General features: G+C 38.7%; 1 protein-coding gene across 2 annotated transcripts in view; it reads left to right on the forward strand.

The window, feature by feature from the left end:
• Nucleotides 1-26,515, forward strand: part of POU6F2 (POU class 6 homeobox 2) — a 331,049-nt gene that overhangs the window by 284,959 nt on the left and 19,575 nt on the right. For both annotated transcript variants that reach the window (XM_042044047.1, XM_042044048.1), the window contains exon 7: nucleotides 16,350-16,556. In XM_042044047.1, the coding sequence (XP_041899981.1) occupies nucleotides 16,350-16,556 (207 nt within the window). The remainder of the gene's footprint in view (nucleotides 1-16,349; nucleotides 16,557-26,515) is intronic.

Here is a 26,515-nt window from a genome sequence, read left to right on the forward strand (position 1 = left end):
TGTCAGGCTTGGTGCTGTGACAGCTTCTGTGGGCAGCCTGTTCCAGTGCCCAACCACCCTCTGGGGGAAGAACCTTTTTCTAATATGTAACCTAAACCTCCCCTTACACAGCTTCAGGCCATTCCCTCGGATTCTGTCACTGGTCACCACAGAGAAGAGATCAGTGCCTGCCCCTCCTCATGAGGAAGTTGTAACTGCAATGAGGTCTCCCCTCAGTCTCCTCCAGGCTGAAAAGACAAGTGACCTCAGCCACTCCTCGTTCAGCTTCCCCTCCAGCCCCTTCACCATCTTGGTTGCCCTTCTTTAGATGTTTTCTAACAGCTTTGTATCTTTCTTATATTGTGGCACCCAAACTGCACACAGGACTTGAGGTAAGGCTGCACCAGTGCAGAGCAGAGCGGGACAATCCCCTTCCTTGCCTGGCTGCCGATGCTCTGCCTGATGCACCCAGGACACGGGTGGTCCTTGTGGCTGCCAGGGCACTGCATATATCCAACTTGCCATTGACCAGGAACCCCAGGTCCCTTTCCATGGCATTGCTTTCCAGCATCTCATTTCCCAGTATCGTGCTAGACATCACTGAGGGTTTTGAGCATCATTCAGGATAAGGTGATGAATGAGAAATCCATGCAAGTCTTTTCAGAACATGGACTGGAGGAAGAATGACAGTAGGCAGGGCACTGTCTTTTACATTTTCCCCCACTGTGCAGCAACTCAACCTAGAGGCCAGATTGCCCATGTCCCAAGATGTTAAAAAAAGGCTTCCTGTTAAAAGCTACAGAATAAATGGAAGTTTTATGCTCTCAACAAATGTATATAATTTGGGGAGAGAGAGAGTTAAGAAAGGAGTGTTCTCTTCCTTTCTTTTTTTCAGGCACATATTCACTGGGAATGCAGGACTTTATTCTGTTCCACTGGAATATGGCAGCACATTACCTGTCCTAACAGCAAAAGGGCTTTCTCTGCCTTTTAAAAACAGGGTCTGCTTCAACCTTTACTTTCTCCAGTACGTAGCACACCAGGTTTCAACCCCATAGCTGAGGTCCTGGAGTCTTCCCTAGTGCAAGTGCTCTTGGAGACCTTATCAGCAGTGAAATCAGTGAGCTTCGAGGAAATCTATTATGTATCTAGAACCACCCCTCAGAATTCTAGTGTGACATTCGAATTTATGTTAAAGACTGAATTATAATTACATTTTACAACCTCATTTAACTATCTTTTACTATAAACTCCTGCAGCACTATGAGCAGAACTGAATGACATTTTTTTCATCACTGACTTCTGATGGAAAAATGGCATTGAATCTAAATATAAAATGTGTCATTTTGACAAATTTGTTCAGTAAAAATTTAAAGTACAGTGTCTGGATAAGATTTAAGTGTGTTATTTTTACATTTTCTGTTTGACAATTCAGTGGTGCTTTTTTCTGGTTTAACCTAGAAAGGTTAAAAAGAATATTAAAGATTTCAGATTAGAGCAGAATGGCTCCATCTCCCCTGAACATTTTTTTCAGACTTTTATTTAATTTTAAATTGAAATTTAGTTTAAGTACCATTTTGAAGTGAAAACAAAAATGGACATCATTTCTCGCTTTCCTTTCAAAATTACTCATGTGTCATCCACTTGGTTTGCTTGGGGCTCCACTAGACAAAAATGTGTGAAGGTTCTCGACCCCCACATGTCCTCCCCAGATGGGGGAGAAAGTCCTTGCCAGGAATAAGAGACAAACGGGTCTTTTGGATTTCCCCGTCTTCAGATTGTTTATTATATCATATCAGTAATTTACATGCCGATAGCATAGCATGAAGCAGGGCAAATACAAACGGCAAATGCAGGAAAACTCAGGGCTTTTTAAAGGTAAACTAACCAGTGGTCACAAAAAGCATACATTATTTTTACTTTTCTACCAATGCCTAATGAACTATCTATTCACGTAGCCTGTACTGCGGCATTTTCTAACATATCATTCTGTACTACTAACACTGCAGAAAATGGAGTAGGTCAAGAAGAAGGAAGAGACCTGAAAAAACTACAAGGATCCTCCATCTTGCTTTCATCTACTTACTATACTAATAAACCTAAAAACTCTAAATTTTTCACTCTGTAACAAACTATATATTATACTACCACCTAACTCACACCCTTGTAGATTTTAATTCATCCCAGAGCCTTGGCAGCTTTCTCCACGGATGAAGGTCAAAAGCAGTGTTTTCCAGGCAGGATGGGTCCTTCAGAACAGGCAGAGAAACATTCTCTGCACTTTGGGTTCCAACAAAAATGGATTCTATATGAACAGTGAAAAGGAGGAAGAACCCCTACAGTTTTCTAGTTTCAGCTGAAACCAAATCTTGAGATAACCAGTCAAGGCCAGACCTAGGCTGCTCAGGGTACAAGTTAGCCTGACGCAATTCATAATTTTAAAAGAACTACAGGCTTCATCTGGACCCAGACACCAGTCTGTTCCATGTTTAAGTCCTGAGGGCCATTGCATTCAGGTCAGTAGATTACTTTTGATTTTTATAGGCAAAAGTCAAGTCAGAGCCTGATAGTGTTATGCAAACATAGCTCCAAACTAAAATGGAGTCCAGAGGTAATTGGCATCATCAATAAACAATAAATCAATAGATTAAATCTTCCTAGAAAATATCACCTGGCAATTGGCAGCAGAGCCATGGCAAACCATTGAGTGCAGCCGAACCACTGGACTATTGAAAGAAGCTCAATGGCTCTTGTAAATGACTTCTGGGATTCTGGTTATTCAGTCTGCTCCTGGCTCATAAGATCTACACTGTGATATAATCCAGATGCTTTTCTTTCCCTAATATTGGGGGCTAAAATGATAGAGCTATCGTGTATGTCAAGATCAAATCTGTTTTCATACTAATGACTTCACCTGAATGAAGTGGAGAAAAAAGGGGATAGAACTATGAACAATAAGTATTGCTGTAGTCCTTAGTACACTCAGTGCCACTATTTTGGGACATTGTGCTATCTTAGCAAACAATATTTCTTTTCTGTCTAGCCTCTTCCTCAAAATGTATTGGCACTGTTCTGGTATCTTTAAGCATGCAAGAGGATCAAAGAGCTTTCATCTTTTAGTGCATTTTACTATGCTGTGCTCTGCTCAGGAAGAAATATTGATATTGTTTCAAGGGCAGTTATTATACTCAATTCTGTCTCAGAAATGAGCACAATTCCTTGACTTAGAAATTTGAAAATCTGCCATTACCTGCAATTAAAATATTCCATATATGAATTATACTATGGCATTTGCACTTCACTCTTCTCTTCATTCTTCTGCTGTAATTCCCATATGCCAGGAAATCTTTTCCACTATTGCTCCAAGATTAAATAAGAAGTGCTTTTGGAGGTTTCATATTACTGAGACTGAGTTGGTTTTTTAAAAAATGTATTACAAGAACGTTTTTAACTACAATATGCATTTTGACAATATCTAAAACTAAATATTTTTTTTGTGATTGCTTTTTTCTCCTGTTCACATCTGCTTTGTTCTCCTTATAGAAGATTCCACCATTTTTCATTCTATTTAATATCTTGCTCTTTGGGTTGTTAACAGGGAGAACTTAAATTAAGGTAAAGCCTGAGTGAAAGAAGCAACATCTGATGATCCTTACACTTTCATATGTTAAACATATCTGTGGCTAGATTCTCTGGTTCTTGAAAGCACTGAGGATATTACATCACTCCATGAGGAATCTTCTTGTTTCATTTCAATCTTTTCCACACTTAGGCATTACATACCAGGAGAGAGAGGTTGAATTAGGCTGGTGGACTTGGCAGTGTTAGGTTTATGGCTGGATTTGATGATCTCAAAGGTCTTTTCCAACCAGCATGATTCTGTGACTTTTAAGTGTGGATTGGCAAAGCTGAGCTGTGTAAGTGCTCTGAATGATAATGTGGAGGAACATCTGGGGTTCCTTACAAGAGGTCTGTAGCTGTAACTGTGAATTATGTCTTCTGAACTTCGTAAGGACCACTTTATTTAGTGCAAGTCATTGAGGTCCACTGACACCCCAGCTGCCACAGCTGCAGGAGTAATGTAGAAAACAATAGCTCTAGGGAAACATTTGAAATAAATTGTAAGCATAAGAGTCAGTTCTAGACTACCACTGCATTTTTTCCCCCAACTGTTTGCTATGATTTTCAACATTTTACACCATGTTTAAAATGGCATTAATGTGTTTTTCTTTGGTAAAGGAAACATTTCAGTACTGATGAAGGTAAAGTAGCGCCCCCTTTGTTCTTCCCTCAGGAGCCTGTAAACCAGTAAAAATTATCAGAAAGTGCAGCAGTAGCATCCCACTTGAAAGTCTTGATAGAGTGCATCACAGTCGTCAGTCATCTTAACTAAGGAAATGTGAGACTATTACATAATATAACAATTTAATTCTTTAATGAAAAATAGGATTGTTGTTATTTATTTTCTACAGCAGCCCCATAATCATTAATGGAATGCATAATCACAGTGGAACACAGTGCTAAGGTCTTATTCTAACATATCAAAAAAACAACGGCTTGCGCAAAGTAACTGAAAATGTAAGTGTAAGACAAATGACAACTACACAGATGGAGAAGGGATTCTGGAAACAGCTGATTTTCTGCTCTTATCCTTCCCTTTCTTTAGAGTCAAAAAAGTAATGGAGCTCCTCACCTTTGGTGCTCTGCAGATCACAGTTGAAAAGGAAATCCTTTTAGGACTGCTATAGAGACAGTATGCAAGAGTAGAACATTGTCTGTGATCTGCCTTCCACAGAACAGACCTCATGGATATGGGCTCTGCTGACAGCAGAGTAGTTTGAATAAAGTAGTTTGAATTCATATAAAAATATATAAACAAATTTCAATTTGCCTGTCTGTATCAGGAACATGTTGCTTCCACACAGTAGCAATGTAGGTGTTGAAGACGGGATTACCTCAGGGCCACTGCTGCTTTAAATAAGAAAATCATAGTTATTTAACTCCCTTAAGCAGACCTATGGACCAGGCCTGAATGAAACTGGTAATTAAGCTGTATGTTCTCATCACAGGTTCATAAACACAGTCTCTTCCTATGTCTTCCCTACATTTGAGAATCATTTAGTTAGATTTAACTGTAATTTTTAAGTATTTGTTTCAGTAGGACCATCTTGAATGTACAAAAGTTAGTTGGTAGCTCTGAGAAGGACTCAAATGGCCAATGGAAAGCGAGCAATGACTGAATTCTGGATATTCATCTCCAGACCCACAGGCAGCTACCTCCTGAGTTAAGTGCCATTGCATCAGGAGAATGTTTTGTTCTGAGACAGATGTTAAGACTAGTCATTCGTGGTAGATACTAAGTTCTGTATTACAGAACTTAAAACCGTAATTCCTATAGGGTGGTGTTCAAAGTGGACAAATTTAAGCCAAGCTGTAAGATGTGAGCAGAGCAGCTTTCTTTCCCTTCCGACTGTCAGGTCAGGTGAAGTACATTAATGATGCATTTGATAATATGAGATAACGTGGTCACTATGCTTTCGATCACTGAAGCATACAGTCCCGCTACTAATATTCAAGAAGAAAACCAGATGAGTGTATTTTCACCTTCAACATAAAAATACCCTACTTTTTTTGATATCTCTTCTTCATAACTCTTGGGTAGCCTTATGGAAATTACTTAATGCCTGTACAAGTAGTGGTGGGGAGATAAATAGTATTTATACAGTACGTATTACAGGTGATTGAATGGAGGCCTGTAATTTAACAAACTTTTCAAAGGTGAGCTGATTGGCAGAGCAGTGTGCTGAACCAGGAGCCAGAACAAATTTCACAAGGTAAGAAGGACTAAGGTCTGGCTTGTATTTGGCTGGCAAATTTTCAATGGTACTTAAAAGAGTAATCACCTCTGTGATGAATGGATGACAAAAGGAAGCTATATGTGATCTCAGGAAGGATTTTTATTCCTAGACATTCAGATCTAGAAACTTGGAGTCATGACTATTTTCCATTCAAGAATTTACATGCGATCTATCTAAGTTTCTTCACCTTCTTTTGGTGAAATCAGTTTTTTCTTCTTGTCTTTAACTCCCACATAATTGTGGTGCATTATAGCAAAATTCCACTTTATAGGCTGGAACATTTGTTTCCACAGTGATATCCACTATAGTAGAGAGGTAATCCAGGATGGTTCGTTCCACCATAGTCATGCTGTGATAAGCATTGTGCCTTGTTCTCAGTAGTCAGAAAGCCACTTGTGGAAGAAATGCATGTCCTGCAAAACTGAAAAGTGTTTCAGTTGCACATTTGTGTACTACTGCACAGTTACTCATCTCAGCCTTGCCCTGAGCTTTCATACGCTATCACAGTAAAAGTTACAAGTCTTAATTAATAAGACCAACAGTTCTATATTTTATTTAGCTAAAGTCTAGGTCATCTAAAATTGTAGAAACCTCATCTGAAGTAGGGCATGACTTTGTATTTAGACAAATGTTGTCTTGTACAGTGCTATGTTGAAGTTATGGGTTGAGAGACAACTACCATATCATTCACAGTCATGGCATCTGTGCAGCAAGCTCAAGATCTATAACAGTATTTGGAGAAATGTGATTGTCTAACAACAGTGCTGAGTATCACTGATACTGGTTGATTACAATATATATTAACTTTCTTGCAATGAATTTTGGCTAAATCTGAAATGATTGAGTAAATCAGCATACGCAATTAATTTCACCCGTAAGAATTACAGACTGAGAAATCCAATGATCTCTGATAAATATTTTATATAGTGTAGGTAATTTTATAGTCAGAAGATGAGAGTAGATTGTTCAAGAATATATTGATGGCCTAGAACTTCTTTGACCTGTAATCTAATTAAAGAACTCTGGTCCTAAAGATTACATCTGAAGATTATTTAATGGTTAGTGATTTCAGTCCAGTTTCTCCTGGAGTACCTAAGAAAACATCCATTGGTATTCTAAACAGATAAGTCAAGGATAGAATAAAACATCATTAGGCCTTCAAAGCCATTTTCCCAAAATATACTTCTGTTTCCTCAGAAAATTTCATCAATGAAAATGAAAAAGAAGTCTAAGTCTTTGAGGTTGCCAAATTTAGCATACATTTGCAAGACCATAGCACTTCTAGTAGAATAACTTTTCAGGAATGGCATCACAAGATAAACCAGTGACAGTGGTGACCACCCACTCAAGGCAGTGAAGAGCATGCCATCTCCTTAATTGTCTATGTAAAACAAGTTGAAAGGAGCAATCAAGGGAAAGAAATAAAAATATAACACCAGAAATAATCCTCCTCATCCAGACACAGACGTTGCCAGTAGTGTGCCACATCCCTTTTAAAAAAGGGTAATATTACATTTTGAAAAATTAAACCCACACTATTTCAGTGAGAACTGTTTGGCAGTAGAGGACATTATCTCATTCATATCTGTGCAGGGCTATGTCTCAACAGCAGTTCTTATGTAAAAACCACAGGATCACAGAGCAATCACTAAACCCTGCCTCACTCTGGCTCCTCACCTCTCCATAGCATCTCTGCAGCAGGCCAGTACAGTGCAGTACAGCAAAGGTAGTTCCAAACAAGATGGTAATGTCACCATAGCGTGGAAGCAACCTAATCACATTGTACACATTGTGCTGGGCCTAGTTAGGCTTGCTGAGAAATGGGAATTTGTTCCCCAAGCTATCCTTGAATGGCTCAGCATGGCACGTATCACAAATTGTAGAGATGCCTACATTGTGATGTGTGTCCAGTATGTTAGATTCTGATATGTCTGGAAGCAAGTCCACTCTTTATGCTCTGAGAGACAAGTAGCAGGAAGTAATGTTATCACTCAAAAGAGACAATCCTTGTTCTAAAGGAATCTAAATCCAGTTTTTATTCTAAAGACAGAAATTAATGGTTGGCTTAGGAGTTGCAGCCCAGATACAAAGCTTGAAAAGTTGAGAAATTTTGTTTCAGAGCAGGGATTTCTTGCCTCTCAAACTTTGATACTTAGTTGATATTGGAATCTTCAGAGAAGCCAAACAGCAATGATACTTCTGTAGGCAACTATGAAAATTACAGCCTCATGAAAAGGAAGTAGGGATGAATGAATATTTACCAAAATATTTTCATTGTATTTTATTCTAGAAATTCACACTGCTGGTCCAGTTGCTGTGCATTTAATTACTGAGAAAATGAATACCATTACTTTTTGTCAAGAGGATTTACCAAAAAAAACCACAAAAAAACAAAACCACACATACAAAAGTGTGTTTGCTTGTACACACCCTAGAAGGATCTGCACAGCAGTCAGGAAAGCTATTTGTGGCTTGAGAGACAAGCAGTAAAATACTAAAAACAGTTAGTTGTGAAATCTTTTTGTGATAATCAAATATTATTAGAAATTATGACTGTTTTGTCATAACAAATATAATAGTATTGGCTGTTCTGTCATAACATATCGTGGATCTCTTGTCAAAACAAACAAAAATATTGTTAAAATATTTTATACTATACTTCCATCAAATAATTTTAAATAATAAATATTTTCATAAGAATCTCACTAGCTTATTTTCAGAAATGCTTAGGGCCTGCAAATCTAATTAAAAACAACAGCTGCTTTGCTATACTCAGAAAACTATGACCTCTAAGGATCCTGATGCCTGATTTAATTCTTGTTTTTTAAAGGAAGTTAAATCTGATAAGCATATTGCTTAGAAGGAACAATTCAGCAGACACTCAACATAATTTTTAATCTTTAATTTGATAATTATATATCTTTAGATTTTTCTGAGAAAATATTGTGTTATTCAGAATGTTTGATAAAAAAGACATCCTTATTTATGACAGTACACATGCTCCTACTACCAGAACATAATAGTATTTGCTTACGAAAGGTTTCACCATGTAATTCCTACAGTGTTGACAGATAAACTCCTGTATGGTTTGATGTTAATACACAAACATTATTTTCTAAAAATAAAGCACTGAGAGAATCAGGCAGAATGTTGGACTCAATATTCCATTATGATACTTACAATCAATTATCTATCCAATACATTGAACAATATATGAACAATACTTAACCTTGAAAATTACAATTCCTTACATTAAATGGTGACCCAGGAGTACAGTTTCATAGGTGCCTGTTTCTAGTATCACTATTTGATACCTTTTTCTCCTAAAAGCATTTTGTTGTGCCATATTTTTGAGTTGTCATTAGGAAATAAAATGCAGCAAAGGAAATTTTCAAGCTTTGCATGAATTAATACCACTTCTAATTTGAAAGACACAGTCAGCCTTACTCTCATCCTGTATGGGGTTCAACAACCATATTGTCATTACTCCAAAGAATGAGATGGAATAGCATTTTTTTCAAAAGAAGTCTGCAAATTGTATTCCTTGTATTCATGATTCCAATTTTTCAGTTTGTAGATTGGCAGCAGATTGCATATATGCAGTATAGTGCATATAACTAGCTGGGTTTATTGATATTGGTAGATAATAAATCATATGTACTTTTAAAAATATCTGTGTCTATGTGTTTATAATTTATATAGATACTGTATATATATACATATACATGTATGTGATTAAGAAAGGGGCAGAGAAATCTGCGCAGAGGCTAAAGAATCCTGTGCAGATTCACATTAGTATATCTTTTCCTCAGTCATTTTCTCCTTAGATTATCTGCTTAAAGTAACTCATGCTGATAGTGACCATGCAACATGTCTGAACAGAAGCAGCTTCTGAATAAAGTTAGCAAAACTGTAGAAAATCATGGAATCATAGCATGATTTGGGTTGGAAGAGACCTTAAAAATATCTAGTTCCAACCCCCTGCCATGGCAGAGTCAGCTCTCACTAGACCGGGTTGCTCGAAGCCCCATTCAGCTGGCCTTGAACAATTGGAGGGATGGGGCACCCACAACTTCCCTGGGCAACTTACTCTCACCACCCTCAAAGTGAAAAATTTCTTCCTAACATCTCATCTAAACCTCCCCTCCCTACTTTGAAGCCATTACCTCTTGTCCTATCATGGATCCCTTGTCCTACATGCCCTTGTAAAACAGTCCCTGGCCAGTGTTTAGGCCACCTTTATGTACTGGGAGGCTGCTGTAAATTGTCCCCAGAACTTTCTGTTCCTGAGACTGAACAGCCCCAACTCTCTCAGTGTGCCTTCATAGGAGAGATGCTCCAGCCCTCTGATCATCCTTGTGGCCTCATCTGGACCTGCTCGGTCCCTGTCTTTCTTGTGCTGAAGACTACAGAGCTGGAGTCAGCACTCCATGTGGGCTTGATGAGGGCAGAGTAGAGGGAGACAAACACTTTCCCCAAACTCTTCTGATACAGCTCAGGATGCAGCTGCCTTTGGGGCTACAAGAACATGTTGCCAGGTCATCTGCTTATCCACCAACACCCTCATTTGTCTATGTGTATGTGATGGTTTGTCTCATTTGGCTGAACAATTTTTATGTTGCTTCTTACACTTTTCCCCTGTTTTTCTGTTTTCTTTTTATGTTGTTGTTCTGTTGTTCAAAACTGAATAATTAACCTTCAATATGTAAAGAGTTGTAACATTGATCAAATTGAAGAGATGTTCATTTTGATGGTACTACTAAAAATATTTAATATTTCCTTTTTACAGTTAAAGACATTTTTCAGATGAAATGTCACCATTTGCTTTATGTCAGCCCTGGCTGACAGTAGAAACAAACTAGTGTAGTTGGTCTTTGATTTTACTTATACTTCAGAGCAGAAACAAAGGCAGCTGTTGAACCATCGATTTGGCTACAGTTTGTAATATTCCTTTGGTTGTGCTAGGAAAACAATGAAGCAGGGCGCCATCCCTGTTTCTGATGAGCGGAGAGGGAGAAGAACTTAATACAAAACAGCGTTATGCTTCATTTTAGAGTATCATGGCAGCTTCACCTAATGTCAAGACACAGTAGGTTTATTAGGAGCCGCAAGGAAAGACTCACTACTAGGAAATCATCTATTAGTCTGTCACAGAGTTATGCAAAATCTGGTTTTGTATCTGCAGTGCTGCAGTTAGACATTTATCCCCAGAAGTTATGAGCAATCACTCATTTCTCCATGGTTTCAGCCTGTGTGTTACAGCAAAGTAAACCACAAAGGCAATTAAATATGAAGGAAGGATAAGAATGGATTTTTTTTTATGTTATTAATTCTTAAGAATCATTTGCTCAAAGGATCAGATTTTTAAGAGATCAGATGTTTCTATTTCATTTTTAGGAGGAAACCTTTATTGAGCAAGGCCGAAATCTATTTAAAGGTACAATATTATTGACTAAACTTCAGTTAATCAGTGTTAGGACATTACTCTGCCATTGGGGGTAATATTCACAGAAATTATTGATATACTGAGGATTTGGGGGTTTTCCCCTCCATAGACAGCTCCATTGCTCGGGATTTTACCTTCACTTTAATTGTGTGCTATTTCTTCATTGCAGATAAATTTACAGTTTGCAGGACTATGGAGGCAAAGACTACTGAGCCCATACCTGGTATGTAGGTGTAGGTCGACAAATTAATTTCACGTGCAAGCCAATCCTTACAACTTTATTGCAGACATCATCTTGGCAATGGTAGGTTCAAGTTGTAAGATCTGAGAGATCTGATGTCAGGTATCTTGAAACCCTAGGGTGCTAAAATCACACTAATAGATTAATCAGTAGAAAATATTCAGATGCTGTTAAAAATCACCCCAAATTTCTTTTGAAGTTAGAAACAAACAACTGACTTTTAAAATTTAGTTAAATTTGGGAAGCAGAAAAATACTAAGTTAAGTTCTGTATAAGCTGCTCTCTAAGCAGCTCAACACAATTGATGTATCCATTTATCCATGAACAAAAAGGAAAGAAACATACTGAATACTTGAAGTGATAATCTAAGTCCACCAAGGATTCTGGCAACACTGTCAATTGAACAGGGCCAGAATTGCAGTCTTTCTTTGTGCTTAGTAGAGGAGGACCAAAGCCCTGTCTCTATAAAGAAAGTTGAAGTCTGAATTTACATTAAATATCTCAGTACAGTTTCCACCTGCACTGCATTTTGTACCTATATGAGGAACCTGTACCTCAGATAGATACAACCTGGTGTAATTTATTTTAATCAACAGTGCTATGCAGATTACTGTGTCTGACTCCCTTAGAGAAGCATTGACAAGGGAGTCCCTTGAGTTAACCCTTGGGCTTTCAAAACTGGTTGTTGTTTTGCATACACCACCTGTTTTGCAGCTCCTTTTGAACAGTGCTTGCTTTCTGTTGTATGATGTATAAAAAGGACTTGTGAAAGACACACAAAAAAACCCAGAACTTTTAAGATTGTATTTTTGTAGCATGAGAACTTTTAGAGATTTGGGGGCTTTTTTCCTCAAGTACATCTTTGACAAGCAGGATTGTTTAGGAATTTGAGTCCAAACACTAGCAGAGTAAGAAGCCTATTCTGCTGTGTCTCAGAGAAGACATAGCATTGTGGATGTCTCACTGTGGAAGTGCTCAAGGCCAGGTTGGATGGGGCTTTAAGCAACATGGTCTAGTGAAATATATCACTGCTCACGGCTGAGGAGTTGAACTAGATGGTCTTTAAGAGGCCCTTAAGACTAGATGGTCTTTAAGAGGCCTTTTCCAACTCGTACTTTCTGTACGACTCTGTAAGTATTTTGTGGGATGAGTCCCTGTCACATGTTATTCCTGAACCATCTTTGAATGTAATCTGAAGTAGCAGCATTTCCTAGAAAGGAGCAATGCCTCCCGACTGGGGAAATCACTGGCAATTAAATAGTCTCTACTGTGGCATGCCAGTGCTTCAAGCCTGTGACATGGCCTTGTTTTATTTCTTGACAAAATTCAAATGTATCAAACCCTTAATTGTCTTCAAATTTTACGATAATTTAAGAGGACAGATTAGCAAGACCCAGGGTGAAATTTCATACCAAAATTAGAAGAAAGAGGGATCTGGCTCAGCATCACGACAGTCACACGAGGTTTAAGGAAGGAATCCAGTTGTAGCACTTCTTATGTGTGAATCAGTGAGCAATTAAGATATTTAGGAGAGGGTACTTGGACAAGGGGGAACTTGAAAGGGGAAACCTGATTCTGATTTAGCCATACCAAACCTGCATGCAATAAAGAGTAGCCTTGTTTTTTATATAGAGACAAGTGGATATCTTTTTCTTAACCAGACAAGAATTTATTTTGGTAAAAAAGAAAATAAAATCTTCTGAAATCTCAGTAAGTTTCTGTTTCCCATTAAGATTTACCCTTGGGTCCTATGTTAACACCCCTGAGGGCATTTGTTCATTTGTCCTTCTGGAACACTTCTCCCATCTGTGTTTTCCCTGCTCCATTTCTGGCTGTGTGCATGTACAGCACGCCATGTACAGTATGGTGTGTGACACACATTAATACATATAGATAGCCTTCTGCTTCTGACCTTACAAACTGTCCACTTCAGCATTGTTATTCTGTGAAATGTCCAACTGCAGTCCAAGAAATGCATTTTAAATGTGAATGCAAACATTTCTATTACTGATAACACCAACGCAGCATTTTTTGCTTTGCTGGGATTAGGACCTTGATAGTTAAAGTTACATTGGAGCAATGACAGTCCAAGGTTGTGTCCTTTACAGACATGGCAAAGGGAGGGGAGGCCTTTGATATGTCTCTGCTGATAAAATTAAGAAGGATTATTTCTTGTGTTGGGTGAGATTATATTAAAAGTGAAAGAATATATTTGTTACCTATAAATATGTTAGGTCACAGAAACTGGGAGATATTTACATGTTGCACTGCATTGCAGTTGTATTTCATTCATGTTGAAAGTCTGATTTTAGAAAACAATTTGAAATCTGATAATGATGAAAATAAATGCCTGTCTCCTCAGTGAACAGCCATCTTCTCACATGAACAGGAAAACAGTTGCCATTCAGCTAGGGATACCTTAAAAAAACCACAAAAAATAAAAGCGTTGTGATCTGCCAAGAGAACCTCTCAGGAAATTTCAGCTTAGAAGGCTAACTCTGAATATGCTTCACTGTGCTTCACTTTCATGCTCTGTAAAATGGGGGTAATAATCTTCATTGATCTGTCTACCTTTTAGCAATGCATTAAGAACTTAAATTGTATCTTTACAGTCTTTTGAACAGTCTTGATATATGCAGGTCTTACAATACAGCTTAGTAGCTGGGCTTGCCTTTTTATCAGGTTCTCCCACAGGAGAGCTGTCCTGCTTTCCTTTACAGTTCTCTGGCCTTCCCATGCTAAGTCCTTCTAACTGGGCAAGTTTGGTAAATCAATGATAACTTCAGCACCTACCACTTGTTACCTGAGCTGCCATAGCTAACCAAGTGCACTCTTCTTGCTCCAGGAGTCAGTTTAGGTTGCCACCCAGTACTTCATGGTTGAGCTTACCTCGAGGCACATCATTGGGTGTGACTGCTGAAGGAGCAGTCACTCATTAGGACCCTGTCACTCAATAGAGTCATATCTTAGCCTAATAATGGAGAGGGTGACAACAGCCACCTGCCCCTCCACCTATGCCTGAATTATTTGGATATCTTTGCATGATGCTTTTTTAAGAATTAATTTTCTGGGGTTGTTGTGTATCACCTCTGATGATTTCAGTAGGCAGATATCTTCACATATCTCTGTTACTCTTCACCACACACTTCACACCTGTGTTCATTTTATATCCATAGCAAGAGATTCAGTGTTGTTCTACTTCGCACTTGCACAAAGCAACTTAGTCATCTGCCCAAAAAGCTAACTGATGTTTTCACTAAACAATTATTTTAGAGCTATTTTTACACTGTATTGTATGGGTTCCATTGATATAATATAAATTAATTGTTGAAATCAATAGAAATGTTACGTGTTTTGTTTTATAAGTTTGTTTGGGGAACAAACTTGCTTTTGAGTTTCAAATAGGAACACTTCAGCCTATTTTCATGAGGAAACTAGTCTGTGACTAGTACTATGTATACTTCTCTTTCTCTTTCCATCCATCCAGCCCTCCATACCTACTTAATGTCTTTGAATCAGCTGATTAATTTCTATAAATTTTTTCAGAAACAAAGAGGTCTAAAAAAAATAAGCTCCTAAATTGAATGAGAACCAGCAGACAGACTAAGGAAAACTACCCTGTTTCTATCTCCACTGAGGAAAAAGAAGGAAAACTCAAGTCATAATCCACCCTCTTTCTCAGCAGGTCAATATGTGGTCGGGTACACAGGACAATTGGGATCATACTGATGGGAGTCAAAAGGGACAATGCAGTGGGGTGAATGCTGAGGATAAAGAGGAAGAAGCAAGGTTTCTGGAAAGGGAAGACTGGAAGTCTTATAATAGGGTAGATATTTTCTGGGAGGCTGTGATAAAGAGAGGGGAGATACGGTAAAGGAAATAGAGATGTGCTATGCTTTTTTTTATTTTTATTTTTCCTGTTGCAGCAGTCCTATGACTTCAGCTTCGTATGTTGCCGTTTGGAAAAAAAAGAAAAAGTTTGGGTTTAGGCCCAAGTTTCATCAGAAGTTTATTTCAGATTCTCTAATACTTGTAAAAAGAATCTTGCAACAGCATAACTTTTTTCAGCCTAGCAGCTTGTTGACTGACAAGCTTTCTTACGACATCTGTTTGACATTCATCCTAATATTAGTTTTACAGGCACATTCACACTCTAGGAAATCACTGTATTCTCAAGTCTGAGATGTCACAAGTGTCTCTTTCTGAAACTACTTGCCCCAGAAATGTTAGCTAATATATTTTATCTAACATCAGCCCCCTGTTGTGTCGTACTTCATAGCTGTCATCCAAAACCAGCTGCATTTTTATGGACGTATCTTAATAAGACATTCCCTGAAAGGTACCAGTATCCCTTTGTATCTTCCTGAGATCTCATGGGAGTAATAGGTGGTCATCTAGAGTACCAGGTATCAGAAGATCAAGTAAAATTACACGAGCACCCCTAGTAACATTATATATGGATGATGTAGAAATCAAGACAAAAACACTGATACTTTATCTATTTCACGGTGTGTTAAAATGAATAGTGGAAACAAACTGTGATCCACGGCCCAGAGTGTGGCCCAGCACTTGTTTCATACGCTCTTAAACCACAGCAGATTTGTTGCAGATGACAGTGGACAGTGGCAAAATGTACAGGTGATATGTGACATGGCAAATGAATTGGAAAGTCCTCATCACCCCAGTAGAGGAATTACTGTTTCCCACCCTCAGCCTGTCTTACCAGTCTCTCTGTGCTATTTTTACCTAAGTTTGATTCAACATGCAGCATACAAGGCAAGTATTATGTGGCGTGCATGCATTCTCCCTGTGTTGTTTCTTCCAGATTATTGGAACAATCCCACTGATGCCTAATCCAGTCCCGTCCAACCAGGCGGCAGGTGGAGCTCAGGGACTTCAGGTGCAGCCGATCACTCCACAGTTATTGACCAATGCCCAGGGTCAGATCATCGCCACTGTCATCGGCAACCAGATACTCCCAGTGATCAATACCCAGGGAATAACACTATCGCCGCTCAAACCAGGCCAGCAGGTAAAGTGTCTGTAGCCTGAATGATTATCAAAACAGATACACAGAAATTTTCTGCTCCTCACAGACACTCTCATGGCCTCTCTAAATACCCCCACTTCTTTACCATTTTTAATAACAAAAATTAACTCAGTCCTGCCTGGTGTATTACTGCATACAATATATGTAGTAATTAATAATGTTGCATTACATAATTTATTTATACATTCAAGGATTATCCAGTTATTCTTTTTCTTTTCTTTTCAAGGTCAGTATAAGACCAACTGAGATGTTTTCTGCAGTGAAAATGCGATAGGAATATGAGCCAGAGGAGACCCATCTGGCCTATGTTCAGTCCCTTAGTGGTCACCTAGTGAACTGGGGCTTGAAATTATTTGGAACATGCAGGGAAAACAAGGAAAAATAGAAAATCCTATTAGATTTCCTCACTGGAAAATCAGATATGATTGTGTATAATTGGGTAGACAGAAGGTATTCTGGGGAAATTATTACTCAGTATAAGGTAGCAGGTAGCTGACAGACTTAAGGATGGATCCAGTGAGGTCCAAAAACACTTCTGTAGTTCTTGTTATACTACTCTAGAGCCAAATCCATTAGTTTTGCCTACATCTGTAGAGCAAGAAACTGTAGTCCCACCTTTTTTCTCTGAAAGAGGGGAAACTGAGGGCAGAAAATACATCAAATGTGATTACCAAAGAGGTACTTACAAAAATGTCCCTCACTTAAATATTCGGCTTAGCATTCCTTCTGCTGGTAGTGTTTGTTTGACATTCCTGCTGACTCCTCCAGGCACAGGGAGCAGCTTCTTGTATGCTGCTGAGAATCCCAGGCCACCTGAACTCCAAACCAATGATTTTATCTTTTTTTTTTTCTTACTTGGAAGTAGAAAATCAATGGATCTCTAAGGTCACTTTTTTTGTTTGTTCTGAAAACATTTCACATCCCATTGGTTACCTGCTTTTTTCGCATCCTATCCTCTGTGGTATCTAGCATAGGCATTTTCCAAAGCACTTGTCATTTATCTAACTCTCTTTTCTTTAGTGGGAGTGTACTTGCACTACTGGCAAATGCTTTTGCAATGGTTGCATAAACGTGGTTTCAACAAAGCTGGATGGATCTGAGGGCAGGCTTCATGTTCTCCACCACAGGAAAGCCTCTCAATGGAATATGAAACTCAGCAGTTTACTTTTGGTTTCCTGGGGGTGTGTGGGATGGTGTATTTTTTTGCGCCAGTCCCCTGAAGGGATGGGACCTTTTCCTCCATTATGGGGGAAGCACTCAAAAATCATAGCAACCCTGAGATCCCATTTGAAACTCAAGAAATTTAGACGTAAAGAGGAGGATAAGGGACCTGTATTATTGCCTGAGACATTCTCACATGCAGAGCGACACACCTTCTGTGTTCAAAGCAACCTCTTCCAGGCAATGTCTGCCAGTAGTGTCAGTGGGCAGAGAGGGCACAGAGGTGTAACATTTTCTGCACAGCTCATGGCACTGGGGTCACATAAAGGGACAAACTCTGAAACCTGCAGCTTGCTGAATGAGCAGGGGTGCAAAGCAGAAAGCACTGTTTAGCCACATTGTACTTGTTCACCCAACTTGTGTGCTCATGTGCAGCAATCAGCTGGCAGAAATATTAGTCTGCAGAGAACTGGTTATGTCCAAGACCCAAAGATGCTCCTCATTAAGCTTGTCTGCCCAGCAGTGCTATGGAGGTAGAAAACATTATTTTGCCAATACTATTTTCACAGGGTTCAGCCTCTGCCTCTTTCTTACACAGAATCCGGAGGTCCTGGGGGTTGCAAGAAGGGCCACCAAACAACACAGTCTTCTTACCTTGGATCAGCCTTTCTTGAAGTTTAATCAAGACAGTATTTTTGATCGGAGGGGGGAAAAATGTAGTGCAAATACTATATGAAAAAATAGTACATTTTTATAGCAGCCACAGAAAATTATTTCTATGTATTTGTGCTCCCTCTACTGGCTCTTCTGGTTTTACTGAAAGAAGTCAGAGACAATTTTGCCATGAATTTCAGTGGGAGAACAAAAGGTATATGAGACCTAGATTCTTCATAGGAATAATGCTGATGGACCGTGAAAAACAATTGATCTAGTACTATACAAGCTGTTGTATCATTTGAAAATTGAGAAGATTTGCTCGAAGTTTAAGGAGATCCCGGGTTTATTTTATTGCCTGGATAGAGACTTAGACTAACTGTAGCATTTGGCTAATGATAGCATTAAGTTATATGGTTAAAAATATCATTTTCAACAGAACTGAGTGAGTGCTTCAAATCAGAGGGCTCAGCAGGAATTCAAAATGTTTTTTACAATAGTGTCACACAGCATTTGGTGTCTTGTAACTTGATGAAAGAAGCTTCAGCAGGGGGAAAGATTACAACACAAGTTATGGGAAAGATTTTAGCATGACATGAAGAAATAAATGCAGGAAATAAATAATGTAGCAAAAATGTTCCAGTTACAGATAATCCTAGTTTGACTTTCAACTTGTCATTCCCTTGGAAACTAAGTACTTCAGGAGTAAAAGAGGTGATTACAAGCAATGATAGTGAGCTGCTGCTTGTTAGCTGAGTCACAATAATTGAACCTTTGTAAACTGCTCCAGTTGCTAAGTAATGCATGCAAGTGCTTACTTTCTCCCAGATGACTGAAGACTTAAATGCCTCAGATATTGTTTTTAGTCAGCTTTACTTATGTAGACTACATGCGTTATTTATTCATACAACTTTTTCAGATTTGGAAGACTAAAACCTCAATGTTTCCTCATGAAAATGAGTTCATAGAATACTTACATGTAGTGTAAAACAGTGCTTCTTTTTCTGCGCTGTAAATAGGTTGCTTTGCAATGTACACAAGTGAGTCTGATGTAGTCCTGTTCTTCCTGTATTTAAGTATAAATAGATGGGTTTTTTATGTTCTTTAAACTACCCACAGGAGGGATTGTTCCTCTCCATATTGAACCAAGTAGGTAAAACTTCAGGTATTTTACTATTTTCCAAGATTTTGCTAATCTAAGCAGCATCTGTGCACACACCAAGAATTCTCCTAGAAATTGCAATGGCTTTCTAAAGCAGGCAGCTGTTTGCACTCCTGTTTTTGTCTGCGTCCATTTTATCTCTGCTCATAAACAAGTTTTTCTTTGCCATTAATAACTTTTGCCATTCATCTCCCAGCCATTTTCACACTAATTTCTTCAAGATTTTTTGATCAGAACTGAATGCCATGGTCACAGTGAGGATGTATCCCTGTTTTACATAACATTATAATATTTTCAGCATTATTTTCTTTCTTTGTCTCAAAACAGCCTAACAGCCTTCTTTTTCTATCTCTGCTCATTGAACAGTTTTACTTAATAAGCAGATGTATCCACCATAATACATCTTTGCTTCCCTGATTATTATTATTATGTGTGTCACTAAAATGGTTCCTTTTGATGTGAATCACTTTGCACTGATCTACTACCTGTCATAATACTCCCCTGGCAGGTTCTAAACAGGATTTGTAAGTTTTTCATGCTATTCTGTACTAACTGAAGAAATTCATGTGTTCTTCCTGCAGATTCCACTTTGCCATTATTCACCCTATTTCCTTGCTGGTTGCTAAAATCATTCAAAAATTTGGTATAAATCCTTTGTTCTCTACCTGTAGTCTCCTTTCTTGAAAAAGAAATAATAAAATTGTTCTCTAATTTTGTGTTTCTTGCTTTATAAGCTCTTTGTGTCCCATAATAGAAGAGTACCTTGTAACTTTAACTTCTGCACTTCCTCCATGCCTCTCAAGAGGAATTTTGTCAAAATGTAGGTTGCATGGCTAAAGGGACATTGTTTTTGAGAACAGATGAATTTGTTGTAAAAGCTTGTTAGCATTATCATTTACTATCAGATTTGAAAAATTTGTTTCAAGGTGTTCTTTCATATCACTAACAACACAACCTTAACACCAGCACAGCTGACAGAAGATCTTGAACCGTGAACTGCAGTCTTACGAAATTTAGGAAAGGGTTCACCTTGCTTAAATTAGTCATAGAGGAGTTAGGTATCCGGTATCACAGAGGAGCTAGTTAACTGGATTTCCTGTATAGACATAGACAAGGAGACATATGCATGTCCAGTGGAAAACTCAAGATGTCAAAACAGAAAAAATTTTGGATAGGTTGATCTCTAGTAGGTATCTTAACATATCTATTGTTTCCACTGACATGAGAGAGGGCTAGGATAGCTATTTTAGAATTGTCAATTTGTTCTAAGGTGAGCGAAATTGACCAAGAAGAATCCAGCTGCCAGTGATGACTGGGGTTCGAACACATTCTTCTTTATGAATTCCCTAAACAGCTTTCCTAATAATTGGTGTTTTCATAACTATTTTCTTGTCCATACAGTAGCAACTTCTGGACATTCTATTGTTCTCTGGCGTACCTCATAAAGCAGGTTCCCTTCTCAGTCTTTCCTGGCTCTTTCTTTCTACATACTAGCTTCATTAAATCGGGACTGTAGTCCCAGTTGTCCTTAGTCTTGTTTTATCTACAATGCCTGCCAGAACTTTTCATACTTCATCATGTCATCGAGCACTACCAGCTTTGGGCTTCTGCCAATTCTAACAGAGTAAAATGAGCTACTAGGCAGCATTTTACTACATTTTCAGTTCCCCATCTTTGTTGTCATTGGCTATCATGCTCCAGATTAACTGTTGAAAAGACATAGATAGCTCTCAGATGGGTCTGTGGTGATTCTTGTATATCTGCTTGCCAAATTTCTTGTTAGATGTTCTCTTTCTTCAATCTCAACCTGCCACAAACATCTGTCAGAGACTGAAATATTATGTTTTATGACTTAAACATTTTCTTAAAGGACTTTTTAAACTTTTTAAACTGTATTCCAAAAGCTGCAGAGAAGACTACCGCACCCTGAATGGGGCCCTGACTGAGGCCTTACACTGCTCCCTGATGAACATAAGATAAAGTAACAACTCAGGGCTGGGGACATTCACAAAGCACAGGCTTAACACCTCCAGGGTGGAGACCACAGCCCCAGGGCTATCAGCTGCCAGGCTCAAACACACCCTCCACCGAAGGGTGGGAGGGAGGAGAGGCTTTGGGTGTGTGTCGGAAACACCTCTGGTGAGAGGTGCAGAGACTGTCCATCCTCCCCTGTGCAGAGGAGCCCAGCTGAGGGGTCCTCACCAGGGGGGAGGAAGTTTATCCACAGCAGAAGGGGGTGACATGGCCCATCACAGGACCCCCCTCAAAGTGGTCCCCAGACCCTGCACCAGAGATGATGCAACAGACCCTCAGTGTTGCAAGGGACAGTGTGTCAAGCTGGCCCCTGCAAGAAAGACACGTGGGCATTCCCACCTGGCCCAAAGTGTATATTAATCCACGGAGTTCTGTACTCTTTGGCGTGTGGCGGTGTGTGGTGTGGCAGCATGTAGCGGCGTGGCCACAGTGGTGATGGGGGACCCTCACCACCAGAAGACCAGATGGAAGGGAGCAACGAGACATCGTTGGGACCCTTGGATGGGTGATATGCTTCCACCTAACCCCTGTCACCTCTCCCTGTTCCCCCACCCCCCACCCACACTTCTTTTTTCTATTTCTTTCTCTCTTTTCTCTTCCCTTCTCTTTACCTCTCTACTATTAAATAAAATACATCAATTTTTGGCAACAACATCTAACCTCGTTTGGTTTTAATCTTGTTTCTGGGGATATTTTGAACCTTCTAAGTTCTTTCCAGTTTATGCTCAGAGACTTAGCTTGCTTTGCTTTTCTGGGTTTAAATCGAATCGTAACAACACCCTACCATCTTGTTATCACAACTCCTTTGTTATTCTCTCCCATTAAAATCTAACCAGCTCTCAATCATTTCCTCTCTGCAATACTCCTATAGCTTTGATGATGTCTTGCTTTATGAAAAATGCACTCTTCTTTCTCTATGTTTCAATATAGTCACTAAACTGTGTTGTCTCAATCCAACTTTGTTTTTCTTTTGCTTTTTATATGACTTTCAGTGATGAGGGTGACAATTTTTCTCGCTTCTGTCTCTTTTCCTTTACCATCATCATTGCATAATTCTATGTCATCTATGGATAAATTACTAGATCTTTGAAAGTCAAGATTACTAGACTATTTACTAGTACAAGGGACTACATCAGACTTTCCATGCCACAGCACAACACTTGACTTGTAACTTCTGTCTCTTCCTGACCAGTTTTCTTTGTGGCATCAGCACTTGTAGGAGAAGGATATCTTTAAAAAAGTCCATATAACTGCACCAAACCTTTGGGAATAGGAAGACATTGCTACATTACCTGTGTCATTCTAAGCAACTGAGGCATAGGAAGCATAAAATGCTGTTCACTGTAGGAATATGCGGGTTACCTTTGAATTATGCACTTACACATTTAAAACTGTTACTATAATACTCTTGTAATATTTACATTATTAATAATATTAATTGATAAATAATTTATAATTAGTCATTAATGTATTGTCAATAATACTGTTCTTATATTGACATTATATCCTTCCTGAAAGGGGTAAAAAAAATTACTTCTGTGCCTGATTTGCATATAAAATTATATCTTTTACATAAGTCTAGCTATATTCTCAACCTCATTTAGCAAGTTTAAAGACCTTCAACTACAGTGTGTTTTGAAAGTAGTTGTGGTTCTGTAGAAAGGCTTTGAAAGAACTTCAGCAGATGCTGTCAAAGTCCTGCCCCCAGTTATGTCCACAGTACACTCTTCATTTTGGGCGGAGTATGCGCACAGCCAGTGTGAATCTAAGGACCTTTTATATTAGTTTCCAAATGTACCTATTCTGTCAGTCTAAGCAGTGTGTATAGACACATTTTATACTATATGTACTATACTATATTATACTATACTGAGAAAGAGGATGCTTATTGAGTATCAAATACCTTCCATATTTAGATTCATATATGCACTTACTTGAATTTATTTGAGTAATCTAAATTAGGGTGATGGGATGCAGTATTTGTGAAATACTCTGGCAGAGCTGACTGTGAAAGGGATTTGGCAAGAATGATGGGGATATCTGTATTAACTTGTTCTTTCCATTTGTTAGAAGATTTAAGGAAACCCGTTCGAAGCCCATGCCTGCTTGTGCAGTGTGAGTAGGTTTGAAAACAGACTTCATCTGCCATGGTGCTCTTGAATCCTGCAGTGTCCTCAGCACACCATTACTCTTTCTCAAAATCAAATGTATTCTAGGAAACATATTAGGGAACGTATACAGAGCAGAGGACTCCATTCGCAGGAAAAATAGAAGAATGAAACACTTAAACTACTACTACATTGTCATGGAATTTCAAAGTGTTTGGGAGTGTCATTTTATATCAAGATATTTGTTTTTCAGACCTTCCATGGACTTTAATCTTTACTACAGTTAATGTCCGTATTTGCCAGGATGAACTAGGTGACATCAGAAAAAATTGAAAATCTTTATTTATAACATAAAGGGGGTTGCTTAAAATGTATTTCTTGCTCTTTGTACCATTCCTCTTAGTTTCATCTCTTCTGCCCTTTTTGTTATACTTGTCTTTTTCACCTCTGTCTTCTCTAATTTGTTGTGTTTCCTCATTTCTCAGATTTCCTTTTCACTGAATCATAGAAAAATAGGACTGGAAAGGACCTGAAGAGGTCATGTAGTCCATCTCCTCCCCCTAGGCAGGATCAGCTGTCCCTATATCATTCTTGACAGATGTTTGTCTAGCTTGTTCTTAAAAATCTTCCGTGATGGAGGTTCCCTGACATCCCTAGGCAACCTAGGCCCCTTTCCTTAGCATTCAAAAGGTCTTCCTGATGCCTGACCCTAGCTTCCCTTACTGCAATCTAAGCTCATTATTTTCTTCTCCTTTCCATTAAGTCCATATTTTCCCCTTGCTGTTTGTCCAGACTCTCTGTAAAACCAAGTAGCAGCTCTGTTATGATACAGGGCAATATTCTGTCAAAAGTTTTCTAGATTTCCTGTTAGTTTCTTTCTCTTCCCTATTTTATGCAAAATACTGTGTTACACTATCACTAATGCGCAGCTTTCTGGATGCAGAGAACAACATCTCTGATCTCTTTAATACAGAACTCCAGTCAACCATCCCAGGCATAGGAATATCCTACATGTATAATTTAAGAAGAAAATTCAGTCTTACAGACCTAATTCATTCTTTACCTCTGCAATTATCAGTTAATACTACCTTCACCATTGACAGCAACATGTAAATCTCATGTAAAAGAAATATGAATAAGGCCCTTTGCAGTTTTCAGTTTATTCTTATAAAGTATTATGATGCACTTTCCACTTCTCATGTTCACTTCATTCCTCTAACTGCAGCGTGCATACACGTATTGCTGCCAGATACTGATCACTGTTGCATACAGTCATCATTCTGGCATTTCTACTATATCCACCTACACAGAATGGCACTTACAGCAACTGCTTCTGTAATTTCTGTGCCTCCTTCTGTCTTTAAATGGAAAATGCACAACAGTCATAAATATAATTCATATCATATATACGTGTCCAAAATTGGGAAAAGTCTGCTATTGCAAGTTCAAATTGATTCTGTCATCTAGAATCTAATTCATAATCTAATCGTTGCCTCTCCTTAAGGCTATTTCTGGAGTAGAAATTATAGTGGATGAAAAGAGAGAGTATTTTGATGCAATTTCATGCCATAGATAATTATAATTGTCTTTTAAGCAGGACATTTACAGCTCAACCATCATGTCTGTAAAGCAGAGGTGGTGCTGGAAATTACGTAGGGAGTTAAAGATGGAATCCTCCCTCAGTCTCTGGTCAGGCCTTAAGGTGACTCTTCTGCCTCTTCAACCCCATTGCTCACTTATCCCTCACAAGCAGCGAGTTAGAAACCAACCTGTAAATATCCCTTATATGTTGCTGTCACATCTAGGACTACTGTGAATCCAAACTTCGCTAGCCATTTTCCTTCTGCCCAGCTAAATTTTGAGATTTCTTGTATTTGTTTAAATATTTCTGGACCTTCAGCAACAAAGTTGCCAAGCTTCTGGGTATTCCAGTTATTTTAAAAATACATGCATTGTACAAAACATGTGCAGAGACTCAAACACTTCCTAGACCCAACCATCATATTGTGCACGTGATCTGTTGTGCTGACTGAGTGCATGCCTTGCATGCAGAGCTGAAAAATGCAGTGTCTTCTCATTCTAGAGCTTCATGGAGGCTTTAGATTTATTGTGCACATGCTCAATAGTTGAAATGTTCAGTGACTGTATGTGTAACATAGCTGGAAAATGTTGTATTTGCTATCTCCCTGAGAAATGCTGATGGGAAATGGTGTAGAATCATAAAAAAAATTATGTGTGGAAGGTCAAGGTTCAAGAGATTATCCAGTCTAATCTGTTGGAGTATCTATTCCAGTTTTTAGCTTATTTGGTCCTGACCACACTGTCATAGAAACCCACAGATTCCACCAGTAATCTATGCCAGTGTTTCACTGCCATGTTAGATAGCTTTTCCCAACATCTAATTTGAACCTTCCAGATAACTAGGCCTCATTCTCTCCATTATAAAATGTAAGACAAAATAATTATCTCCTCTTTTCATTAGCTATGTCTGTATTCAAAGCAGGCATCACATCCCTCTTGGTCATCCTTCCTTTAGATTAAACACGACCAGTTCATTACAGGTGTCATCACAAGCCTCAGTTAACTCCCAAGCCTTCAGCCATTCTAATTATTTAACTCTACTTAGTTAAATAGATTTTTCTGAAGTCTGGAACCTAGCTGTGGACATGGCATCCCCCTCTGCAGAGGTCTTTCCAAGGCTCAGTAGAAAAGAAGGTGCACTTCACATGCACTACCAACATCTACTCCCACTCACATGGCTTGGCATGGGAACTGCCTTTACTTTTGCAACACCACAGGATTGCAGACAGCATGTTCAAATG

The sequence above is a fragment of the Corvus kubaryi genome, unplaced genomic scaffold (assembly GCF_017639235.1).
Source record: "Corvus kubaryi isolate FWS band 111438036 unplaced genomic scaffold, C.kubaryi_AGA036_p1.0 37398, whole genome shotgun sequence".
Lineage (NCBI taxonomy): Eukaryota > Metazoa > Chordata > Aves > Passeriformes > Corvidae > Corvus > Corvus kubaryi.